General features: G+C 42.5%; 2 protein-coding genes across 3 annotated transcripts in view; one reads left to right on the forward strand and one right to left on the reverse strand.

Annotated features, from left to right (window-relative positions):
* The window catches only part of FBXL2 (F-box and leucine rich repeat protein 2), a 97,278-nt gene extending 80,405 nt beyond the window's left edge, over positions 1-16,873 (forward strand). The window contains exons 6-15 of the mRNA XM_010372966.2: positions 3,114-3,182; positions 3,282-3,377; positions 3,598-3,724; positions 3,870-3,944; positions 5,313-5,443; positions 7,270-7,330; positions 8,084-8,128; positions 8,668-8,724; positions 13,957-14,169; positions 15,739-16,873. Coding sequence (XP_010371268.1) covers positions 3,114-3,182; positions 3,282-3,377; positions 3,598-3,724; positions 3,870-3,944; positions 5,313-5,443; positions 7,270-7,330; positions 8,084-8,128; positions 8,668-8,724; positions 13,957-14,169; positions 15,739-15,846 — 982 coding nt within the window. The 3' untranslated portion in view covers positions 15,847-16,873. The remainder of the gene's footprint in view (positions 1-3,113; positions 3,183-3,281; positions 3,378-3,597; positions 3,725-3,869; positions 3,945-5,312; positions 5,444-7,269; positions 7,331-8,083; positions 8,129-8,667; positions 8,725-13,956; positions 14,170-15,738) is intronic.
* Positions 16,874-18,151: 1,278 nt separating this feature from the next.
* Positions 18,152-24,007, reverse strand: part of UBP1 (upstream binding protein 1) — a 52,514-nt gene continuing 46,658 nt past the window's right edge. For both annotated transcript variants that reach the window (XM_030932848.1, XM_010372970.2), the window contains 3 exons: positions 23,124-23,266; positions 22,372-22,423; positions 18,152-20,162 (listed from right to left, as the gene is read on the reverse strand). In XM_030932848.1, coding sequence (XP_030788708.1) covers positions 20,125-20,162; positions 22,372-22,423; positions 23,124-23,266 — 233 coding nt within the window. In that variant the 3' untranslated portion in view covers positions 18,152-20,124. The remainder of the gene's footprint in view (positions 20,163-22,371; positions 22,424-23,123; positions 23,267-24,007) is intronic.

Genomic DNA, 24,007 nt, shown 5'->3' on the forward strand with positions numbered 1-24,007 from the left:
GCTATATCCAGTCATTCCTTTCTGTAGACACGTATTTTTAATTGGTATCATTTTCTTTCTGCATAAAGAAATTTTTTTACATTTCTTTTACTGTAAGCCTGATTAATTCTTCCAGCTCTTCTATGTCTAAAAATATCTATTTTTCCTTCACTTAAAAAAAAAATTTTTGCTGGGCCGGGTACAGTGGCTCACGCCTCTAATCCCCGCACTTTGGGAGGCTGAGGTGAGTGGATCATGAGGTCAGGAGATCGAGACCGTCCTGGCTAACACAGTGAAACCCTGTCTCTACTAAAAATACAAAAAAAATTAGCTGGGCCTGGTGGTGGGCACCTGTAGTCCCAGCTACTTGGGAGGCTGAGGCAGGAGAATGGCATGAACCTGGGAGGCAGAGCTTGCAGTGAGCTGAGATTGCACACTGCACTCTAGCCTGGGCGACAGAGCGAGACTCCGTCTCAAAAAAAAAAAAAAAAAAAAAAAAAAAAAAGAATTCTATAGTGACTATTTTTTTTGTATTTGAAGGATGGTGCTCCTCTGTGCCTTTTCATTACCAGTGATAAAACTGCTGTCACCTTATGTTTTATTCTCTGTACATAAGATGGCTTTGTTTTCTGGCTGTTTTTAGGGTTTTCTCTGTCACTGGTTCCTCTCTCTCTCTCTCTGGAATCTCACTCTGTCACCCAGGATGGAGTGCAGTGGTGCCACTTTGGCTCACTGTAACCTCCACCTCCTGAGCTCTAGTGATCCTCTCACCTCAGCCTCCCAAGTGGCTGGGACCACAGTCACACACCACCACGAATGGCTAATCTGTCACTGGTTTTGATCAATTTGGTTATAATATGCCTTGGTGTGTTTTTCTTCATGTTTCTTGCACTTGTAGTTCTTTGAGTTCCTTGGGTCCATAGGTTTATTGTTTTCATAAAGTATGGGGAAATTTTGGCAATTATTTCTTCAGTATTTTTTCCTCCTTCCTCTGTCTCCTCTTATTTAGTGATTCCAATCACATGTATATTAGGTTGCTTGAAGTTGTCCCACAGTTCATTCATGCTCTGTTCTTTTTCTGTTTTATTCCCCTCTGTTTCATTTTTGATAGTTGCTATTGCTATGTCTTCAAGTTCACTAATCTTTTCTTCTGCCATATCTAATCTGTTAATCTCATCCAATAAAGATCCAATAAAATTTTATATCAGCCATTGTGGTTTTCATATCTTTGTTGTTGTTGTTGTTGTTGTTGAGATGGAGTCTCACTCTGTGGCCCAAGCTGGAGTGCAGTGGTGTGACTATGGCTCACTGCAACCTCCACCTCTCGCGTTCAAGTGATTCTCCTGCTTCAGCCTCCCAAGTAGCTGGAAGTATAGGCATGTGCCACCACACCAGCTAAGTTTTGTATTTTTTTTTTTTTTTTTTAGTAGAGACAGGGTTTCACTATGTTGGCCAGGCTGATCTTGAACTTCTGACCTCAAGTGATCTGCTTGACTCGGCTTCCCAAAATGCTGGGATTACAGGTGTGAGCGGCTGCATCTCGGATCGCTTTTATTTTTCCAGGTGTCTACATAATGTTTAATTGTTAGCTTCACAGAAATGTATTCTACGCAATAACATTATGACTTTTAATGCCTTTGTTGTTTCTGCTATTTGTGTCAGTTTAGAGTAGGTTTTGGTGGATTACATCTTCTCTTTATTGTGGATATATTTTCCTCCTTCTATGAAAACATGATAATTTTTTGTTCAGGGCCAGACATTGTGAATTTTACTTTGTTGGGTGCAGATATTTTTGTATTCCTATAGATACTCGAGTTTTGTTCAGGGATACAGTTGACTTAATTGGGAATAGTTCCTGTTAGGTCTTGTTTTTAAGATTTGTTAGGTTGTACCAAAGCAGTGTTTAGGGCTAATTGTGCACCACTCCTAAAGGAAGACTATTCTCAATACTCTACCCAATGCCCCAAGAATTGTGGCATTTTTCACTCTTGGTTGGTAGAAATGGGCACTATTCCCTGCCCTCGGTGAGCTCTGCCTACTGTTCCCTTTAATGCTTTTTGTTGATTCTTATTCCCTGGCCTTGGGCTTTGGGTAGTTTCATCACATGCATACATTGGTCAGTGTGGGACTGAATTCTTTTTGTTGTTGTTGTTGTTTTGGAGATAGAGTCTCACTATGTTGCCTAGGCTGGTCTCAAACTCTTGGGCTCAAGTGATCCTCCTGCTTTGGTCTCCCAAATTGCTGGGATTACAGGCATGAGCCACCATGCCTGGCCTGTAATTAATTCTTGAGGGGCACCCTCCACAGATCTCTGGAGTTCTCTTTGTGATGTTCTCTCTACTCTAGTGCTCTTGCCAGATAACTCCGGCTGCCTTGGTCTTCCTAGACTTTCAGCCCCATCTCTTCATCTCAGACAGTCCATCAGGCTCCAGCTTGGTTCCCCCTACCTGTACCAGGGCAGGTTGGAAGGAGCACATCTGAAAGCTGTATTTCAGAATGATGGAGATGACCTGAGCTAGTCCTTGCTGAATATGTTAAGCAGTGAGTGGTGAATAGGGGGTTTTAATTTGCTGCTTCTGGCCTTGCTACCAACCCACAGATCAATGAGGAAGTTTCTCTTCATGACTGAATGTCCTCACCAGTAAAATGAGTGGGTCTTGATACTGATTAACTGCTGTCTTCTATCAATCGCCAGAAATGGTTTCTCTGGAAAGTCTCTAGGGTAAGCAAGTGACAGCATGGCACAGTACAAGAAGATTTGCCCCCTTGCTTCAAATGGATTTTTTTGTAGAGCGGAGGGAGCAGGAAGCTAGGCCTCTATTCTCATGATTTGGTGATGACTCACCAAGCTGTGGGTAAAGGAGAACTGATTGATAGGTAGTCTAGGATTCTGCTTCTCAAAATGTGGTCCCTAGACTAGCAGCACTGGCATCACCTGGGAGTTTCTTTAAACTGCAGATTGTCAAGCTCCATTCTAGATCTGTCATCAGAATCTGCACTGTGAAAATGAACCCTAGCTGATTCTTACACGCTTTAATTTGAGGGAGCACTGTTCTAAGCGTGAATGGTTTCATATGCCCTCTAGTGGCTGTCCAGCAACTTGCAGGGAGCTTTAAAATGTTTTCTCATTTTAGGACCTTTGCACAGAACTGCCGAAACATTGAACATTTAAACCTCAATGGATGCACAAAAATCACTGACAGGTAAATAATGAAGATTAATTGGTGACTAAATAGCCACAGGGAGAGAGAAGGGAAAGAAACATGGTTGAAAATATCTTTAGTGCGTCTGCTCTTTTTCAGCACGTGTTACAGCCTTAGCAGATTCTGTTCCAAGCTGAAACATCTGGATCTGACCTCCTGTGTGTCTATTACAAACAGCTCCTTGAAGGGGATCAGGTAAGAGTGCCCATTGTTTATGTCAAGAGAATACCCAAAACTATGAACATTCTGGAAGCCTTCCTAATGGTCACATTGGATCCAGCAAGAAATAGGTGACTCCAAGAGGTCCCAGGCATGGTCTCCCCTTCTGAATTTCTGGTGATGTACTAAACTCAGAGTTGGTCATTAACTCTCTACAGGAGAGACAGCACATAGTTTTTGTTTCTTGTTCTTTCAGTGAGGGCTGCCGAAACCTGGAGTACCTGAACCTCTCTTGGTGTGATCAGATCACGAAGGATGGCATCGAGGCACTGGTGCGAGGTTGTCGAGGCCTGAAAGCCCTGCTCCTGAGGGGCTGCACACAGGTACCAGAGGGTTGATACAGCTGTTTGTGTTATGTATCAGGTGTGGGCACATCATCCAGGGAGCTGCTTTTGCATTTTTCTTGGTGTCCCACTGTTCCCTCACCTGGATTCCAGCTGTCAAATTTTGTTTTCTCTGTCCACTCAGTTAGAAGATGAAGCTCTGAAACACATTCAGAATTACTGCCATGAGCTTGTGAGCCTCAACTTGCAGTCCTGCTCAGTAAGTAGCACGCCTTTCCTGAACAGCGTTTGCTCTATGTTGTCTCCCAAAGCAATCTGCCCCAGGCCTCACTGCAGCCCCCGGGGCAGCTGAGATGGGCTGTGTTGCCACACCCTGATTTTCATCCTGTGTCCTTGTATAACCTACCAATTTGTCACAAGATGGAAGAACAACAACAAAAAGGAATCATAAGCAGTACAAAGCCACCGACATCTCCCCTAAAAATAACATAGACCAGGTCTTGATTTTGTTGAATAGAGTATTAGGGACACTATTGAGGAATGCCGTGAATTGGTCACTAAATAGTTATAAGACATGAAGTGTCTTTTTTTTTTTTTAACTTATAAATTGAGGATGATGACTCCTCTCACGTTGTTTCAGTGGATGATACGAAATAACACATGCAAAAATGCTTTAAAGAATAAAACGCATAGGCAAGAGCAAGGTGGCATTTTCATCAGGACATAAGCCTATGGAAAACTACTGGTCCTTCTCCACTGCCGTTGTAAATGTTGATAATTGAAGAGGATGCTTTGCTACATCCTACCAGGTTTTTCAAGGGGAATGTAGATTTTGAGAAAGGTAAGGGAAAGCCCTTGCATTCAGCTTTAAATGAATATATTATAAATCTTTAGAGTCCCTGGTGGTGGGGAAAAACCAGAAACTATCTGCTGGACAAATGTTGACCTTATGGGCCAGGACTATTCAAAAATAGGACCTTGACTTATGTATAGGACAGCACTGGCTGATGGCTTGAAGTATATAGATGTGTCTGTTTATTTCTGTATCAAGTAGTCTGTTTCAGTGAACATATTATTTTGAATCTTCATGGCCAAATTCATAGAATTTAAGATATGTATCGATAATTTTGTGATGTATTTAATTTTCCTATTGTCTAAAACATTTGATTAAATATAAATATACATGTGTAAATTATAAATATCTAAAGCATTAATCTGCAGAAATCCAATCAAATGTTAATGTCATTTAAACTCGGGAAGCCTCAAAAGTTCTTTAATCAGATTTTTAAATTATGAGTTTATGAATTTTATGAAAAATCTGTATTTTGATGACTCTAGTGAGGGAGAAATGAAATTTTAACTTTTATTCTCCATTTGTATTATTTAAAAATTTTATTTTTTCCTGGATGCATGTGTCTTATCTAAATTGCTGGAATATTTCAAAGCTATGCAGAGATAACACAAGTACATGTCTACCCTCTACTTCTTATTTTGTTGAAGTTATTTGGATAAAATGCTAGTAATCAGCAACCAAAACTCATTGAACAACAGCAGATATTTTTCTGCTGCTCCCGTTTCGGCATTGCTGGTGTCCTCTGACTTTTCTTTCTGTGCTGCTTTTCCTCAGCGCATTACTGATGAAGGTGTGGTGCAGATATGCAGGGGCTGTCACCGGCTGCAGGCTCTCTGCCTTTCGGGTTGCAGCAACCTCACAGATGCCTCTCTTACAGCGCTGGGTTTGAACTGTCCACGACTGCAGTGAGTACACCGCACTTTTTGCTTTGCAGCTCAGAGTTTGGCTGAGTTAACCAAGAGGGCTTCCTGCAGGAGAGGACAGGCTTGCCAGGTAGGGGTGGTGGAGGCAGTAGTTATGTTGTTGTTGGCTTTTGTTGGGTAAATTGGGATGGGACAATGTATAAATCCAGTTCATTGAAGGATGTACTGGGAGAGTATAAAGTGTCTACCACCAGTGAATCCAAACTTTAATTTCTCAATGAATGTCACAGTTTTCCACCTAATTTACCTCTTCCTGTTATTGCTTTAAGCATCTGAGTGAGCACATAGTGAGCAGAGTGATAGCCTCACGTCCTCCAGACCTGCTGCCAAACAGAAGAATGAGGAGAACATCACAATCACTTAGCTTCTTCCCCAGTAGGAAAAAGGTTTTGTTTTTAACAAATAATAATTTAGGCTAGGCACGGTGGCTCACGCTTGTAATCCCAACACTTTGGGATGCTGAGGTGGGTGGGTCTCCTGAGGTCAGGAGGTCGAAACCAGCCTGGCCAGCATGGTGACACCTTGTCTCTACTAAAAATACAAAAATTAGCCGGGTGTGGTGGCAGGCGCCTGTAGTCCCAGCTACTCGGAATGCCGAGGCAGGAGAATCACTTGAACCCTGGAGGCGGAGGTTGCAGTGAGCCAAGATTGTGCCACTGCACTCTAGCCTGGGCGCCAGAGTGAGATCCCATGTCAAAAAAAAAAAAAAAAAAAAAAAAAAAAACCAATAATTTGTATTCTGATCTTCAAGGTAATAGATTATCATTACCAGCTATGAATATTAAAATTTTAACAATAGTAACAATAGAAACTGACTTCAGAACCAGCAACCTTAAACTCTACCCAAGAGGCAGAAAAAAAGATACTTTTTAAAAATCTCTACTTCCCAATGAAACTGATCCATTCCCATGCTCACACCAGTTCTATATCTTTTAAGAATCGTATATTTCTGCTTTTACCAATTTTTCTTACTGTTGTAGAGAAGGTGCTATATCATTTAGATATTTCTGCTTAGAAGGAATTTGGGTGATCAAAACTGGTCAGAAAGGAGGTCAAAATTGTTGCTGTAAGGGAGTGTTTAACTTAGAATGTTATTCATGCACCCATCCCTATTAAGCCTGGGTAACTGAGAATTAACTTATTTTTCATTGTCTACAAATTTTTTAAATTTCCTTTAGGGTACCTGGGAATTTCTATAAATGCAGTAAATATCAAGATGATTTCATTGAGAAAAGTTCATTTTAAATGTGTTTAAAAAGTGAACAAGACTGGGCATGGTGGCTTGTGCCTGTAATCCCAGCACTTTGGGAGGCCGAGGAGGGTGGATAACCTGAGGTCAGGAGTTTGAGACCAGCCTGGCCAACATGATGAAATCCTGTTTCTACTAAAAATACAAAAATTAGCTGGGCATGGTGGCGGGCACCTGTGGTCCCAGCTACTTGGGGAGACTGAGACGGGAGAATCGTTTGAACCTGGGAGGCGGAGGCTGCAGTGAGCCAAGATCCTGCCACTGTACTCCAGCCTGGGTGACAGTGTGAGACTCCGTTTGCAAAAAACAAACAAAAAAACGCAAAAAACAAATATTAGAATACTGTTTGAAAACAACATGCTGGTATAGCAGGAAGATTCTTACTTTCCAAATTTAGGCTGGAACTTTGGGGCTTTGGGCAGGTCACATTCCCTAAGGGCTGTTAACAGAAGCAAAAGCATGTCAAAGAGCAGAAAAGACTCAAGTATGCATCATAAATTCTGTGTTTCCATTATTAACCAGGTGGTACCGTTTTCTCCCCTGTATACTTTCTCCTCAGAATTTTGGAGGCTGCCCGATGCTCCCATTTGACTGACGCAGGTTTTACACTTTTAGCTCGGGTAAGGCATAGATTTAAAGAATACAACCAAACTCTAATTCACCTCCCGAATTCAAAGTGACTTGGAGTAGTTTCGGGTGTGCAAAAGACTACCTTCAGAAAAGACAGGCACAAGTAGAGTAGAACCGTTGCAGTTTTTCCAGTTAGCCAGAAATCTAGGGAAGTCGTATAGAGGGTTCTGTACAGGGTCTGGGCCTCACGTGTGCTCAAGTGGGGCCAGCCTCCTCCTGGCAGTGGACTCCATTCCTCATATGGACCCCAACTTGGCCTCTCAGCAGCTCCTCGTAACTGGGCTGTACTCCACCCTTTGTCCTGCAAACACCACTGGGGACCCCTCTGGACCTGCTGTCAGGAACCCATGTCCTCCTGGGGCTGCTGATACACTCTGCTACCTTCCCCCAACCGCCGCAGTGTGGCTTCGTGCCCCATCCCCATGCCCTCCCGGAGCCTAGGCTAGGGCTAAAATTTACCTGCTGATGTCTACGAGCCACTGGGAAGGTTTTGGACAACTCTCTTTCCAAGTTGAGAGAAGGAAATGCAGCCAGAGGCAGCCCTATTCCCAGTTCCAAAGCACTGGAACTCAAAAGGAAGCTGCTCAGAAGTGCTGGTTTACTGGGTAGCTTTAGGAACAGGGCATACTTCTTAACAGAAGAGAACAAGGACACTGGGCCAATACTCAGAGGGGTAGGGCAAGCCACCATTGTTGCCCTCACCACTGACTCACGTGTGGGGTGTATCTTGTGGACTCTTCCAGAATTGCCACGAATTGGAGAAGATGGATCTTGAAGAATGCATCCTGGTGAGTAGACTCCTGACAGCCCTGCAGGGCAGCCTGCCCCTCAGTCACTGCTGGCTAGTGCGGCACAGCCAGAGACACTGACTGGCTGTCATCCTGACCCTCCTTGATCAACCTCAGTGGCAGGGCTTGGAAACCTGTGAAGGCCATGGCAGTGGATGTGTAAACTTTTGGCCATTCTCGGTCATCAGACAGAACTACAGAAGAGAAGTTCAGGATAGCTCTGTAAAATAAGCTTGCATGTCCAGTGATGGGATGACTCCAAAGAGGAGAATCCTGGGAACCCTCCTTGCCCGCTCCACTTTGTCCCTTGCCCCCAGCCTCCCTGGGGCACCAGAAGAGAGACCAAAAAACAGTTCTGCATCTCTAGAAGCGGGCAGATTTTAGAGTGCTGGTGAAGAGAGGAGCTCCCAGCCCCACAGTGTTTGAGATGAGTTTTTAATTCTCTTTTACACCTTTTGATTCGCATGTTCAGGAGAAGCCAGGATTAGGTATTAAGTTCTGGTGTAGAAGCCACACTGACACAGCGTGTTTCTCTCCAGATAACCGACAGCACACTTATCCAGCTCTCCATTCACTGTCCTAAGCTGCAAGCCCTGGTGAGTCTGAGTTTTTTTGACATTATTCACCTGTTAAAGATGAAAGAGCCCTCCCACCACAGCAGGAAGCTGTTTGGGTTCTCGTTCTGTAAGGTGTCATCTCTCTTGATTTCAAAGATCTATTAATTGGGCTAACTTGGGAGGCATGGTATCTAAATATTTGATTACTGTTTTCATTGAATTTGCAGTTTTAGGATTCCCAAAAAAGAAATGTCCAGATCCAGATGGTTTTGTTGGGGAACTCTACCAAACATTTAAGGAATGAACATCTTTTTTTTTTTGAAACAGGGTCTCACTCTATTGCCCAGGGTGGAATGCAATGGCACAATCTCAGCTCACTGCAACCTCCGCCTCCCAGATTCAAGCAGTTCTCCTCAACCTTGTGCATAGCTGGGACTACAGGCATGTGCCACCACGCCTGGCTAATTTTTGTATTTTTAGTAGAGACGGGGTTTCACCATGTTGGCCAGGCTGGTCTCAAACTCCTGACCTCAGGTCATCTGCCTGCCTCGACCTCCCAAAGTGCTGGGATTACAGGTGTGAGCCACTGTGTCTGATCTGAATTAACATCGATTTTATACACTCTCTTTTAGGAAATAGACAGTAAAACATTTTACAACTCTTTATTTTGAGACAGAGTCTTGCTCTGTCGCCCAGGCTGGACTACAGTGGCACAATCTCGGCTCACTGCAACCTCTGCCTCCTGGGTTCAAGCTATTTTCCTGCCTCATCCTCCCGAGTAGCTGAGATTACAGGCGTGCACCACCATGCCCAGCAAATTTTTGTATTTTTAGAAGAGACAGGGTTCACCATGTTGGCCTGGCTGGTCTCGAACTGCTGACCTCAAGTGATCCATCTGCCTCGGCCTCCCAAAACTTTTTTTTTTTAACAAGGCAATACCCTGTTATCAAAACCAAACAAAAATTGTACCAAAAAAACTACAGACTGATGTTCCTCATAAATATAGAAGCAAGTATCTGTAACAAAATATTAGCAAATAGAATGTAGCAATATACAGAAATAATTACAATACCATGGCCAAGCAGGATTTACTCCAGAGATACAAGTGCAGTTTAATATTTGAAAACTGACTGATGTAATCAACCATGTTAACTAAAGAAGAAAAATTACATGATCACATCAACTAATGCAGAAAAAAAAAATTGACAAAATTCAAGAGGGCCAGGCACGGTGGCTCACACCTGTAATCCCAGCACTTTGGGAGGCTTAGGCGGGCAGATCACAAGGTTGGGAGATTGAGACTATCCTGGCCAAAATGGTGAAACCCCGTCTCTAATAAAAATACCAAAATTAGCTGGGTGTGGTGGCACATGCCTGTAGTCCCAGCTACTCGGCAGGCTGAGACAGGGGAATCGCTTGAACCTGGCAGAGGTTGCAGTGAGCCGAGATCACACCACTGCACTCCAGCCTGGTGAAAGAGTGAGACTTTGTCTCAAAAAGAGAAAAAAAAAATTCAAAAGAAAAAGTTACTTAAAAAAGTACCAGGAGGCCGGGTGCGGTGGCTTACACCTGTAATCCCCAGCACTGTGGGAGGCTGAGGCGGGCGGATTGCCTGAGGTCAGGAGTTCGAGACCAGCCTAACCAACATGGAGAAACCCTGTCTCTACGAAAAACACAAAAAACTAGCCGGGCATGGTGGTGCACGCCTGTAATCCCAGCTACTCGGGAGGCTGAGAGAATCGCTTGAACCTGGGAGGGGGAGGTTGCGGTGGATTCACGCCATTGCACTCCAGCCTGGGCAACAAGAGTGAAACTCTGTCAAAAAAAAAAAAAAAGTACCAGGAATATGAGGCAAATCCCTAGTTGCCATGTTCCCTACACAGGGATAACCACTATGGCCAATTTCTGTCCTTCTCGAGAAATTCTTTGTGCAATGAAAAGTGATTCTTTCTCTGTCCCTCTCCTCCCTGTCTCTTTCACGCACACACATCCACACCACATCCATGGGAGCAGAAGACACCTGCTGATGGCAATTAAAAGCAGTTCCACCTCCCATTCTGCATCTTCTGCCCCACCACCCTAACCACCTCTGAGTCAGGAATGTGATATAAGCTGCTCACTTCCAGAATGCATCACTCCTGCCAGGGGTGAGCGACAGTGCATGACAGGAGAAAAGGCTTTGAGGCCAGCCTGAGCTGGGTATAATGGGCAAGTCTCAACTTCTTTGAGCCACAATGCCGTCATCTGTAAAAAGGGAATAATGACACCTACTCTGCAGAACTGGCCCGAACCAGACAGCTCTGACTATTGACTATGTTGTGAGTGTGAATACAGAAGGCCCCACTGCTATGCAAACCCTGTCGGCGGCAGATTTTCCTGTTCACGCGGAAAAGGCCAAGCACCCTCTGATTTTCCTTAAATCAGTTTTTAAAAATTTCTATGAATACTTGAATATGCCAGTACCTAAGTTTTTCCATTAATGTAACAGTATCTCTTCAGTCTCATATTACTGCTAACTTCTTGATTTCTTAATTTCCCTATATTAAAACAATGGAGAAATTAACATTCATACACCACCTCCCTCATCTTTCTCCAATCTGTTTGTAAATATACACGTATACATGTGTGAATCTATATGTAAATAAAATGAAATTGGCCGGGCGTGGTGGCTCACGCCGGTCATCTCAACACTTTGGGAGGCCAAGGCGGGCGGATCACCTGAGGTCGGGAGTTTGAGACCAACCTGACCAACATGGAGAAACCCCGCCTCTACTAAAAATACAGAACTAGCCGGGCGTGGTGGTGCATGCCTATAATCCCAGCTACTCGGGAGGCTGAGGCAGAATCGCTTGAACCTGAGAGGTGGAGGTTGCATTGAGCTGAAACTGCGCCACTGCACTCCAGCCTGGGCAACAAGAGGGAAACTCTACCTCAAAAATAAATAAATAAAAATTAAAAATTAAATGAAATATATACATACACAGAGAGATACTTTTTTCTGATTCCATTTTATTGTAAGTAATCAAAATTCTATTTTTTGATTTACCAATTTTAAACAGCCTCCTAAAGAACCAGTTTTCTGGCTTTACTCGTAAGTCAATTCTAAAAGCTAAACACCAATGAACAGCATTGATTACATAAGTACTGTTTGATGTAAACCGTGTAGAGTGATTCGATTCATGAGAAAGGAAATATATTCCATATTGTTAAGATCAAGCTCAGAGAAGAACTTTTCAAGTATCAAGGTCCAACAGAATTCCTCTTCTTTAGCTTCTCTTCCCTCGAGGTTGTACTCTGCTGCTGTTACATAGCCAGTAGTTCTAGTTTCTAGTGGTAGTTTCTAGTTTGGGGCTGTTACAACCAGTACTGCTATGTCTTAGATTTTTTATTCTGCAGGAATACCTTACACCCATCCACTTAGGTCTCCCCCGCCAGGACTCAAGTCCAAACTCTCAGACATTTCCTTGCTTCGTAGACTGCAGTAGCCACTCACTTGCCCTAAACTGTATCTACTTCCGCACTAAAAAATTTGGCAGAGTGGTTTGTTTTTTCAATTTTAACTTTACTGAAGTGAAATATACATGCAGAAAAGTACATTTATCATTGGTGTACAGATCAATGCATTTCCATAAACAATACACCCCAATCAAAGGTCAACATCATCATGACCCCGGAAAGGCCCTTTCTGCTCCCTTTCAATCACTGATCCCCCAAAAGTCGTGACTTCCAAATAGCATATATCAGTTTTGCCTCTTTTTGTACTTTATTTAAATGATATGAATGGAACCATCATGTATACTCATCTGGTTTCCTTATCCACATTGTTACACATAGTTGTATATTTTTCATTCTCACGGCTTTATAGAATGGGGACACTGTGATTTATTGATCCTTTCTCTACTTGTGAAAATATTTGAGTACTGCTTCTAGTTTGGGGCTATTACAGCCAGTATTCCTGTGTTTTTTGGTTAACACATGTATGCATTTCAGTCAGAAACATCAAAATAACCCCTGCAGCATATGAGACTTCCAGTTGCTCCACATCCTCACCAACGCTTATTTTCCATCTTTTTTCAAAAACAATTGTAACATCACATTCTCCTTACAACTCCTCCCACTGAACTTGGAATCAAATTTCTTTACATAATCTACACGACTCTGTGATCTGGCCCTTATCTCCCCAATTCCATCTGCATCTACATGCGTCCTCTTATTTCCCACCTATTACATGTTGACCTTCTTCCTAAACAGTACTTGCCATTCTCCTGCTACCCCTGGGCCTTGCACACAACAAACTCTTTGCTCTCTTTCCTAGGATTAGCTCCTAATCCTTCAAATAGCAACTCAGTGGTCTCTTCCCCAGGACAAATCCTGCTATCATACACTGTCAAAGCATCTCAGCTTCAGTGTAAAAGATTAGCATTATTTGATTTTCTAGACTCTCCAGTCTGGGCTCCGCCAGTGCAGAGAAGTGTATTTTTACTCATCATTGCACCCGTGGGGGCTGGGACAGAGTGGGAACTCATATATTTGAAGGAACAAATGAACAAATGGGACGTTGATGCAGTACTTTTGCCTCTCCAGTTTTTATGGTGGGGTGAATCTTACATTTGATATGCATTGGGAGAAACTGTCAGGTCTGAAACTGTTTTTGATATGGAGAACTTAAGAGAATTACACAAATGTCATTTGGCTATATAATATTCATCTGAATTTATCTTCTGCAACCGTTACTGTTTACCCAAGAGAAGTCAGTAATGTCAGATCACACTGTTCAAGGTCTATTTGATTATAACCTTCAAAGATGTTCAGTACATCTCTGGGTCACAGCTATTTATGCAGTTTTCTAAATGAACAAGGACATTAGATGCATTGATTTCACTTGCATCCCCTCAAATGGAGAACTGGCCAATAAAGCTGCTGTCAAGGGGGTAAACTCTGAAATTTCCCCTGAAAATTTTATTTCCATCTTTACACAATTAGAAGAGAGAAGCCACTCCCAGTGTAGCAAACCCATAACCAAAGGGCCCCAAGGCTTTGTGTTTGGTCCTCACTGCCTGATTAAATGTCTCAGTCTGTTTTGTGCTGCTACCACAGACTGGATAATTTGTAATGAACAGAAACTTCTCATAGTTCTCAAGGCTGGGAAGTCCAGGGGCTGGCATCTGCTGAGGGCATTCTTGCTGTGTCATTCCATTGCAGCTTTTTCTTTAGGACTTGAGCCTTGGAATAAGGGTCCTGCAAACATTTACTTATGTCTCCCTGTTCCAGAGCCTGTCCCACTGTGAACTCATCACAGATGATGGGATCTTGCACCTGAGCAACAGCACCTGTGGCCATGAGAGGTTACGGGTACTGGAGTTGGACAACTGCCTCCTCATCACTGATGTGGCCCTGGAACACCTAGAGAACTGCCGAGGCCTGGAGCGCCTTGAGCTGTACGATTGCCAGCAGGTTACCCGTGCAGGCATCAAGCGGATGCGGGTAGGTGTGGGGCAGGGGAGTTGGTCACACCTGACATTTCTAAGCAACAAAGGAAAACATCAAGAATCAGGCCGGGGCCAGGTGTGTGGTGGCTCATGCCTATAATCCCAACACTTTGAGAAGCCAAGGTGGGCGGATTGCTTGAGGTCAGGAGTTCAAGACCAGTCTGGTCAAATGGTGAAACCCCGTTTCTACTAAAAATACAAAAATTAGCTGGGTGTGGTGGTGGGCGCCTGTAATCCCAGCTACTCAGGAGGCTGAGGCAGTGAGCCCAGATTGCACTACTGCACTCCAGCCTGGACCACAGCGTGAGACTCCATCTCAAAATAAATCAACACCCATTTTCTCTGTCATGCAATAGTTATGCAAACTGATCTGGCACAATAGTGTCACCTTATAGACTTCATCAAAATGTTCTTGCTTAGACTCTGCCCTGGAAGATTCAACTTGAGTTGGGTCTGGGATGGAGATTCCAGTCTGGTGATTGGAGCCCTTATAAGAAAGCCTTTGTTGGGCTGGGCGTGGTGGCTCATGACTGTAATTCCAGCACTTTGGGAGGCCGAGGCAGGCAGATCACAAGGTCAGGAGTTCGAGACCAGCTGACCAAAATGGTGAAATCCCGTCTCTACTAAAAATACAAAATTAGCTGGGTGCACACCTGTAATCCTAGCTACTTGGGAGGCTGAGGCAGGAGAATCGCTTGAACCCGGGAGGAGGAGGTTGCAGTGAGCCCAGATTGTACCACTGCATTCCAGCCTGGGGGAGAAGAGTGAAACTGTCTCAAAAAAAGAAAAAAGGCCTGTGTTAAAGGCAAGCAATTTAAGGTCATTATGAGTGGGAGGTAGAACTCTCTTGGCTAATTTCCAGGTAAGAGGGCTTAACAGAATTTGGCTTTTTCCATGTAGTTCGCCTACATGGTTTTATTGATTATGCTTTAAGTTTAGGCCACTGCATTTACATATCAAAACAGCCCCATCCAGGGTGCTGCAGCTATAGAGAACATTCACTTAGTTTGCAGACAGGGCTGGTTACTACCCCGGGTGGAAACATATTGAAGTATATTAACGTGGCCGGGCGCGGTGGCTCAAGCCTGTAATCCCAGCACTTTGGGAGGCCGAGACGGGCGGATCACGAGGTCAGGAGATCGAGACCATCCTGGCGAACACGGTGAAACCTCGTCTCTACTAAAAAATACAAAAATCTAGCTGGGCGAGGTGGCAGGCGCCTGTAGTCCCAGCTACTCGGGAGGCTGAGGCGGGAGAATGGCGTAAACCCGGGAGGCGGAGCTTGCAGTGAGCTGAGATCCGGCCACTGCACTCCAGCCTGGGCGACAGAGCGAGACTCCGTCTCAAAAAAAAAAAAAAAAGTATATTAACATAAGTGTTTTCACTTATCCTTAGACGGTACTAATGGGGGGGCAGAGGGTTGAGGGAGTAACAGGAGTAGCTCCAATCTATAGCATAAATTCTATTTGAACTAAGGTGAAGATTTTTAATAGCAGACTAGAATTATGACCATAATCCTAAAAATACCAGTGTAAAGACTCCACTTTTTTCTTCATCCTTCCAGGCTCAGCTCCCTCATGTCAAAGTCCATGCCTACTTTGCTCCCGTCACCCCACCGACAGCAGTGGCAGGAAGTGGACAGCGACTGTGCAGGTGCTGTGTCATTCTCTGACAGCAGCTGCCTGGGCCCAAGGGGTGATGAGGCATCCGTTCCTCTAGAAGACCTGAGTCTTCCTGACCTACTCCACCATCACCCAATCTGTTGATTCTCCATTGGGAAAGGCATTTACAGGTAAAAGACTTCTGTATGGATTGCAGTAACTCTGGTGATAGTTTTCACCTTTATTCTGCTGTGAAACAATCGAATCAAAGCCTTGTGTCAGTTAACACAGGACAAGTGGTTTCAATGCAGCTAGGACCATGCCAGAAACCTGGATCTCTTAAGAGATTGGTACCTACCTAGGTACAAAAGTTCTACCCTTGGCATTATCAGCACTCCTCAAAAAGACCATCAGTGTTAGCACAAACTGAGCAGAAAAAATAGGCTGTTGATTTTCTACCTGATACTTAAGCCAGTGGCCTACTTTAATTCACAACAATTCCATTTTAATTAGCAGGACTTTTCCACTTTGAAGATAAAATAGCAACTTTGTCAAAGTGACTGTACTGCAAATTCATAATGCCTGATAGTTTTATATGTAGAGACTTATGTGGAAGGCATGTTAATAGGTTTCCATGAGACACCAAAGAAAAGAGGACTCTATACTGGGTGGAGCAGGGTCTTCACCTTTTTGTTTCTGTCAACTTGTCATACACACCTCCAGGGACCAAAAACAAAAGCAGCTCAGAGAGTCTGTGTTGCCTGATTGGAAAGTAGAAGCTCTGGTGTATGCTACAGCACATAATGCATTTTTATTAAAGGAAAAAAGCTAATTATGTCCATGCCTCTCATAAAACTGGGGGGAACCTTAAAGAAAAAGAACTAAGGCTTAAGTTGTCTGTAGTATAATCAATTAAAAGTAATGATGGATGCATGTAAAATGGATGTGATTTTTTTTTCAAGCTTATTTTGCAATCTTAGAAATCAGGTTACACCATAGCTACTCAAAAGTTTTACAGACTTAAAACTCAGATCAGTAAGTGTTGGTACCTTTTAGACGCATAAAATTGAATAAACCATTGCAATGCTTTAAAAAAAATTAAGTCAGAGGGTTTTATTGCTATGATTTTATGGCAGACACATCCAAGCAAAACCATTTTCCAAATGCAGACCTTCATGATGTTATCTGAAATCTGGTAAAATGACCCTACTGTCTGCTGTGGTTGGTTCTTGCTCCATGCTGTCCATATTTGTGATCTTTATTAAGAAACTACCACCACCTTCCTTGTAAACGTAGGTGTTCATGGTGGCTGGCCCTTCCTAACCACCATTCCCCCAAACTGAAGGGCCAGAAGCTCATGAGAAACGTAAGTAAAACGGCAAAAACAAGATGTTTTCCCATGACTAGCAATACCTTTATTGGGCAGCTTTAGAAGTGTTTCTAAGGATATATTACCTTGGCTGCATTCTAGGAAGGGAAAGCAGATAGATATATCTCCCCATAAATGGACTTAGCACGATAATCAGAGTAAACATTTTATTGCCTTATGCTATATTCCAGCATTCCTAGGTCTAAAAATTTTGTGGATACCATAGCAGTTCCTTAAATATACATTTATACCTACTGTTGTGGAGGAGACGGGGGAGGAAGACTGATGCAGGAAGCAACTTCAATAAATGAGCACATAACAGACTCGCTTCAGTGATTATGAATTAGAGTTTCTATTAAAAAAATTAACTTAAGGCCAGGCGTGGTGGCTCACGCCTATAATCCTAGCACTTTGGGAGGCCGAGACGGGTGGCTCCCCTGAGGTCAGGAGTTTGAGACCAGCCTGGCCAACATGGTAAAACCCTGTCTCTACTGAAAATACAAAAATTAGTCAGGAGTGGTGGCAGGCACCTGTAATCTCAGCTACTTGGGAGGCTGAGGCAGGAGAATTGCTGGAACCCGGGAGGCGGAGGTGACAGTGAGCCGAGATCACGCCATTGCACTCCAGCCCGGGCGACAACAGTGACTCCGTCTCAAAACAAAAGATTAAATGACCAGAGCCTTCTATACATGATTTCTTTTGAGCCAGGATACAACCTATCAATCACGGCTACTGGACTCAATGCTCAATGACCCATGGCCTCATTTACAAAACAGGAGAACCTCTTGTAAGAAAATCAAGTTTGCTTCCTTTTAAAGTCTGGAACAGTTGCTGGAATAACATACCCTCAGTTGCATCAGCTTTGAGAAAATAAACTGAAAAGGAAAAAACTATGGGCCTAACCTCTTATTACATTTAGACTGGCTCAGAACACACACAGGGAAACTCCTTGATTCTATGACATGAAGTGACAGAAGCAGGAACTAGGATTTTAAATGAGACACACATTTGCAAAACAATCAGAAAACATTTATTATACTGAAATGTGTACATCCTACTATTAAAAAAACAAAGTAACAAATTTGCTGGTGCCAAGATTTATTTAGCCTGTTTCACTGGGACAAACTCATGTTCAATGCCACGCAGTAAAATTTAAGTCTCATAAGCGTCTAAGTATTTTTACCCCGCTTCTAAAACCTGATGAGGAATTCAAAATAAGCACACAGCATTAAATGACATTTATTGTTCCATAAATCTTGAGACCCAAAAAGGAATGCTAAATAGACAAGCAAAAGTTTTAAAACAAGAGATAAACTCACTTCTTTCCCCAGTGACTGGTACAGGAAACATGTGGTCACACAAAAGCAAAGGCAAAAAGTCAGACAGGAAAGCTCTCTGCCTATAGGATCTATAGGAGTTACAGATACTTTCAAATCGATGATGAAAATAGACCGCGCTTCTTTGTAGCAAATAATTAACCCCCTTTATGAATAAAACATGTCAAAGCTTTTACCCACTGAAGTAGTTTGTCTTCCGGAGAGATTACAAACTCAAAATTACTCATTTCCTATTTTTTGCCTGAACACAGATGAGGACCAAATAGTACATTCAAATAAGGACACCTGGGTATATGGACAGAGATCCTACAATTAAAAAGGAATATAAGTTTAAAAAAAAAAATTCAGTCCCCTACACCATAGGCCTCAAACATGCTTGCTGATGGATTCTGGGAAGGTTCTGGACGAAGGACGGAGATATGGGAGGAAAGTGAGAAAACAGTGGATTCCCTTTGAAAAGTATGCTAGCAGACAAGCATTTGGTTTTATGAAAGAGGCACTCTTTTTATAGAGAAAGAAGCTATTACGTGGTGTATAAAAAGCCCCTAAATCATCACCAGAATGTCTATCCATGATTGTACTAAAGCTCAGTATTTGAGGAGAGGCTTAAGGGATTTATATGGTACATTTTAGTGTTTGATAACATCTAGTGTTTCTACAAAAAAATTCATCTTGTTCATAATGAAGATCCCTGAACACCTATTCAGAAGCTATCAACAATAATACTTTCTCCCCCTACTTGGGTCACCTATTTCCAATGTCTGGGGTAGGGCTTTAAAAAATGTTTAATAGGACGGTGGGGGTGGGGGTGGTCAGAGATGGAGGGAGAGAGGGAAGAAAATGAGAGAAAAACCACGAGTTTAGCAAGGAATCTCCAAAAATGAAAACCAGAAACGAAAATGCTAAAAATGGAAGCAGAAGCAAAAAAGTTTTTCAATAAATCTGTGACAAAGCCAAAACACAAAAGTCTTTGTACCTATTAGGATTTACACTGATCCTCTCACCAAGGTACTCCTGATAATGCAGTTTGCTTCAAGCCCATCTTCCTGGCTTGGATCTTCTCCAATCTGGCATGATCATATCAAACGTACACCCTTACACATGATTTCTTCCAAGAAGGTGCCGAGCCTTTTACCTGACCACCAACGGCCACATCAGCACAACACATCTTTCCGCATACAGATTCACTGCTGGCCCCAAAACAGCACTGTCCCCCATCTCCTCTCCAGGTCAGCATAAGGTTCAGGCAATAAAAGCCAAACTGGCACAGAAAGGTAAATGCCCACAGTAAGTTTCTACATTCATTTCCAAACCGCATACAGTGTAAAAAGACAGCAAAGGCTGCTTCTAGGAACTGTATTTACTGGCCTCTGCCAGAGCAGCAGGCAGCTATGCCTGCACTGTGGCCTCCAGAGCTGGATGCATGCTGTGCCGATGTGCTCACTCTCATGAGGATGCTTGGCTATGGCAGTGACAGTGAGGAGATTCACCTCTCATACAGCTCATTAGAAAGGTCATCTTGTGTTTTCAATATGAAACATTTCATATGGTAAAATCCAATCCCAAGACTTCTTGGATTCAGTCTTCACACACTTTTAAGCGTGACTATTTGGTACTGAATATAGTTCAGTCTATATAAGACATCACTTCAAAATTATGTGGATGCCATCACTATTTTCAGCTGCAGAAAAGGAAAGAAATATTTCTTCAGTCAGGCTTAGGAAATTAAGCCTATTAAATGGAAAACTCCCTGCCAACTACAACCTCCCTTCCCAATTCAGAGGTTACCTTTAAATGATTCTAGAGAAACAAGCAAATTAACTTGCTCTAGCTCCTCTTCCCCCAAAACACTTCATGTACACATTCCCTTTTTAGACATTCTGCGAAGCCTGGCCCACTATCAATGCCCCCATTCCAACATTGTCTGCCAGTTCTGGGGGTAGGGGGACATCTAGCAAGACACACAATAATAATAGTGTTGTCCATAAGGGAAGCAAGAACTAGAAGCAAAACAGGTGAAATATACTGTGTCAGGGCAGAGGACCCGAGGGAGCAAATGCAAATGTGTACATCTATCTTTTCCAGAAAAATTTCTGAGCCACTGAGAGGGAGATTTCAAACATTTTTAAAATGTATCATTCCTTTTGCCTACTGTTTCTCAGTAAATAGAAGCAATATAGGCATTCATTAAAAAATGATTTTTCTCATGAGGACAAAGTTTGAACAACAACAACAAAAAAACACAGTAAATTGAGATCAGAGGGGAGATTCTATGATTTCTAACACCAGAAAACGTCTACTGGTTCCACAAAACAAAACTATACAATTATACTATGTTTTCTTCTTAAGACAATGTCAGTTATGCAAGGTAAAAACTCTACTGCTGTGAGAACAAAAGACTGAGCAGAAGGGTACTAGGCTAAAGATGTTTCTGAGTAAAAGTTAGAGTGAACCAGTTCAGAGTTAAAACTCAGTCTCGCAGGTAACCTGATGGCATATGCAACATGTGAGGCGCAAAGTAAAATCAGTATTTCAGTAGTTTGGGGATACTTGACACACATGACATCTTCCTCTTCTAGGGGCAGCTTTTGTGCTAAGACCGGATTTAGCTCACCTGACTTTTAAAACAGTCTATGAATGTATGATCTCTTCTCATTTTACATTTTAGGAATTTTACATTTTACGTTTAGGAATCCCTCCTCTTTAATGTGGGAGCCACCTAAGCCTGGTCCTGGCTCTCTTTTCACATTCTCTCCCTAAATGACCTTAACAACTTCTACAGCTTTGAGTCACTGTTGATATGCTGAAGGCCTCCAAATTTACATCTCAAGCCAGGCCTCTCCTCTGAGCCCCAGAGTGGTAACAGTCAACTGCCTACTTGACATTTCTACATATCCAAAATCAAACTCCTGGTTAATTTACCCCAACCATACTTACCTCTTAAATGAAATCACCATCTGCCCAGTTACTTTCCACAGAAAACCAGGTGTCAGAACTATTCCTCCCTCAAATGTGCAGCCCACTGGGGCCCTGTCTATAAATCTGTAAGATACCACCACCTTTCACCTGGGTATCTCCTGCCTCATTTTGCCACCTTCTCATTTGTCTCCACAGAGTTGTGAAAGTGAAAGAATAATCTAGTCACATTACTACTCCTTTGTTTAAACAACTTCAGTGACAACCCAATACGTTTCAAGTAAATCCGAACTGCCATCACCACCCGGTCCCGCATGCCGGACCTAGCCTCCTGCTTTGATTCACCCTGATCAGCTCATCCTCACACACAGCATGGCAGCTACATGGCCCACTGCCAAGCTTTCAAAGAAGCCAGGTGTTTTCTTTGCACACAGCCCCACATTGCCTGGGGATGCTAATCCTATGGCCAGCTCCTGCTCATTCTTCAAGTCTCAGGATTAATGACACCTCCTCAGAGAAGCCTTACCTTAACAGCTTCACATTCCCCTCAACCCAGATCTCCCTTATCCGTAAGTACCCCACACTTTCCTGTTCCTTCATGGCACTTAACATATTGGTAATTTTGTGTATCTCTTGGCCAATTTTGGTTTGCTTTCCCCAACAGGAGTTTCATGGATTCTGTTTTATTCAAGATCCACTGAGCGACAGAAGCACAGTGTCTGACACAAAGTGCTCAGTAAGACGTTGGCTGAATGAATTGAGATTTTTTTTTCCAATCATCTAGAAAGACTGACTCCTCTTCCTTATTTGTTAATTTCTACCACTAGAAATATTCTCAATTCATTTATCAAACTTTCTTCTTAAAATAAGTAAAGCCATCATTTTAAAGAATAAACACACGAGAGGCACTAATTAGAGGCACACACCATCTCCCATGATTCTGGCATTTTAAGACACACACACATGCAAAGTACCTTTTACTGTGGAGAATAAAAAACAACTCTCATCTTGAAAATTCTGAACCATCTAGAAGAATAAAGTAAATGTGTAAGTACAATTAAGATCCAACTGTCATTTCTTAACTAAAAATGATTTTAAAACAGTAAATATTCTTCTCACACAAACACAGGACTCAATGGCCAAAACAATAATTCATGAAGGCAGTGTGAGGCAGCAAAGATGCACACGTACTGCACTGCCTTGTGTTCACTGTGCCTGTCCATAATGGTCCCTGAGAGACCTGGTCAGTCACCCGTGTGACCCACAGGGGCACATCCCCTGCCAGCTTCAGTGGATGACTCTTAACAAAAATTGCATAAAGTACTCTTCTATTATTACTTGCTTGCCACCAATCACTAGGGGAAAAATTATATATCTTACATGTTTCTTCAAATTAGTCATCAAATAATAGACAAAAGGAAAACACATCCAGTGACTCACCTCATAAAACGGCCAAAGCCTTCCACTATCCTAGAGTCCCCCAGTAATTGGCTGCATCAAAGGGCTGGGGGGAAGCTAAGCCAGTTTTCCTTGGCTTGTATTCCATGTTATCACTAGGATGCCTGTAACTCACGGTTATAAGTTCTTCCAAAGTGATTCCCAACTCTCGGGAAATGATTCTCATAAGTATTTTCAAAAGAGGTCACAGAATTTTTCTACAGTTCTACAATTACATGTATAAAAGTAAATACCAGTGTGAAAAGGAAAAACAAATGATTTGATTTACCTGATCACTAACAAGAATGTGAATACCAGTGGGACCCTGTCTGTAAACCTGATTAATTTGGTGGAGAGGAATATTAAACACCAGCGCAAGTTTTCGAGCAACTTCTGAGGCAATCATTTCTTCCAAGTAGATTGCATGATAAACTGAAATTTAAAAAAAAAAAAAAAAAGAAGAGCATTTTAACAGTGATCTTTGATCTGTTTTCTACCTGATCTGTAGGATCTGTACAAAGGTCACACCTTTCAAAGTACCAAAAAAGTAAAAAACATTTTAAATGGGAATAAACTCTTTCTTTCCCCATCTTACTACCTTGAAATCTCAAACTACCAATCTAAAACGTAAGAATACATTATTTATATCCAGAAATATAATTTAATAAACATTAACAGAAATCCCTGGACAAAAAGATTTGAGGTTTGAATTTTTCTTTATATTTTTATTCAATGAATATAGTTTCATGTATTCAAAATTTAAAAACAGGAATTGGCTGCAAATGGACATGGGGGATCTTCTTGAAATAATGGAACTCAAACTGGATTTTGACAATGGCTGCTAAACTCTCTAAATTTGCTAAAATACCATTATATACTTAGAATGGGAGGACTTTATGGTATGTAAATTATGCCTGAAGAAAGCTGTTTTTAAAAATAATATATACTTCATGTATTCCTAGCAATATACAAAAAGAACCCTAAAAGAGTCACGTTCTTTTCGTTCATTTTTTTGAGACAGCGTCCTTCTCTGTTGCCCAGGCTGGAGTATGGTGGCACAATCACAGCTCACTATAGCCTCTGCCTCCCAGGCTCAAGCAATCCTCCCCACCTCAGCCTCCTAAGTAGCTGGGACTATGGTGGGGGCACATGCCACTATGCCTGGCTAATTTA

Source organism: Rhinopithecus roxellana, chromosome 1 (genome assembly GCF_007565055.1).
Source record: "Rhinopithecus roxellana isolate Shanxi Qingling chromosome 1, ASM756505v1, whole genome shotgun sequence".
In the NCBI taxonomy this organism is placed as follows: Eukaryota; Metazoa; Chordata; class Mammalia; order Primates; family Cercopithecidae; genus Rhinopithecus; species Rhinopithecus roxellana.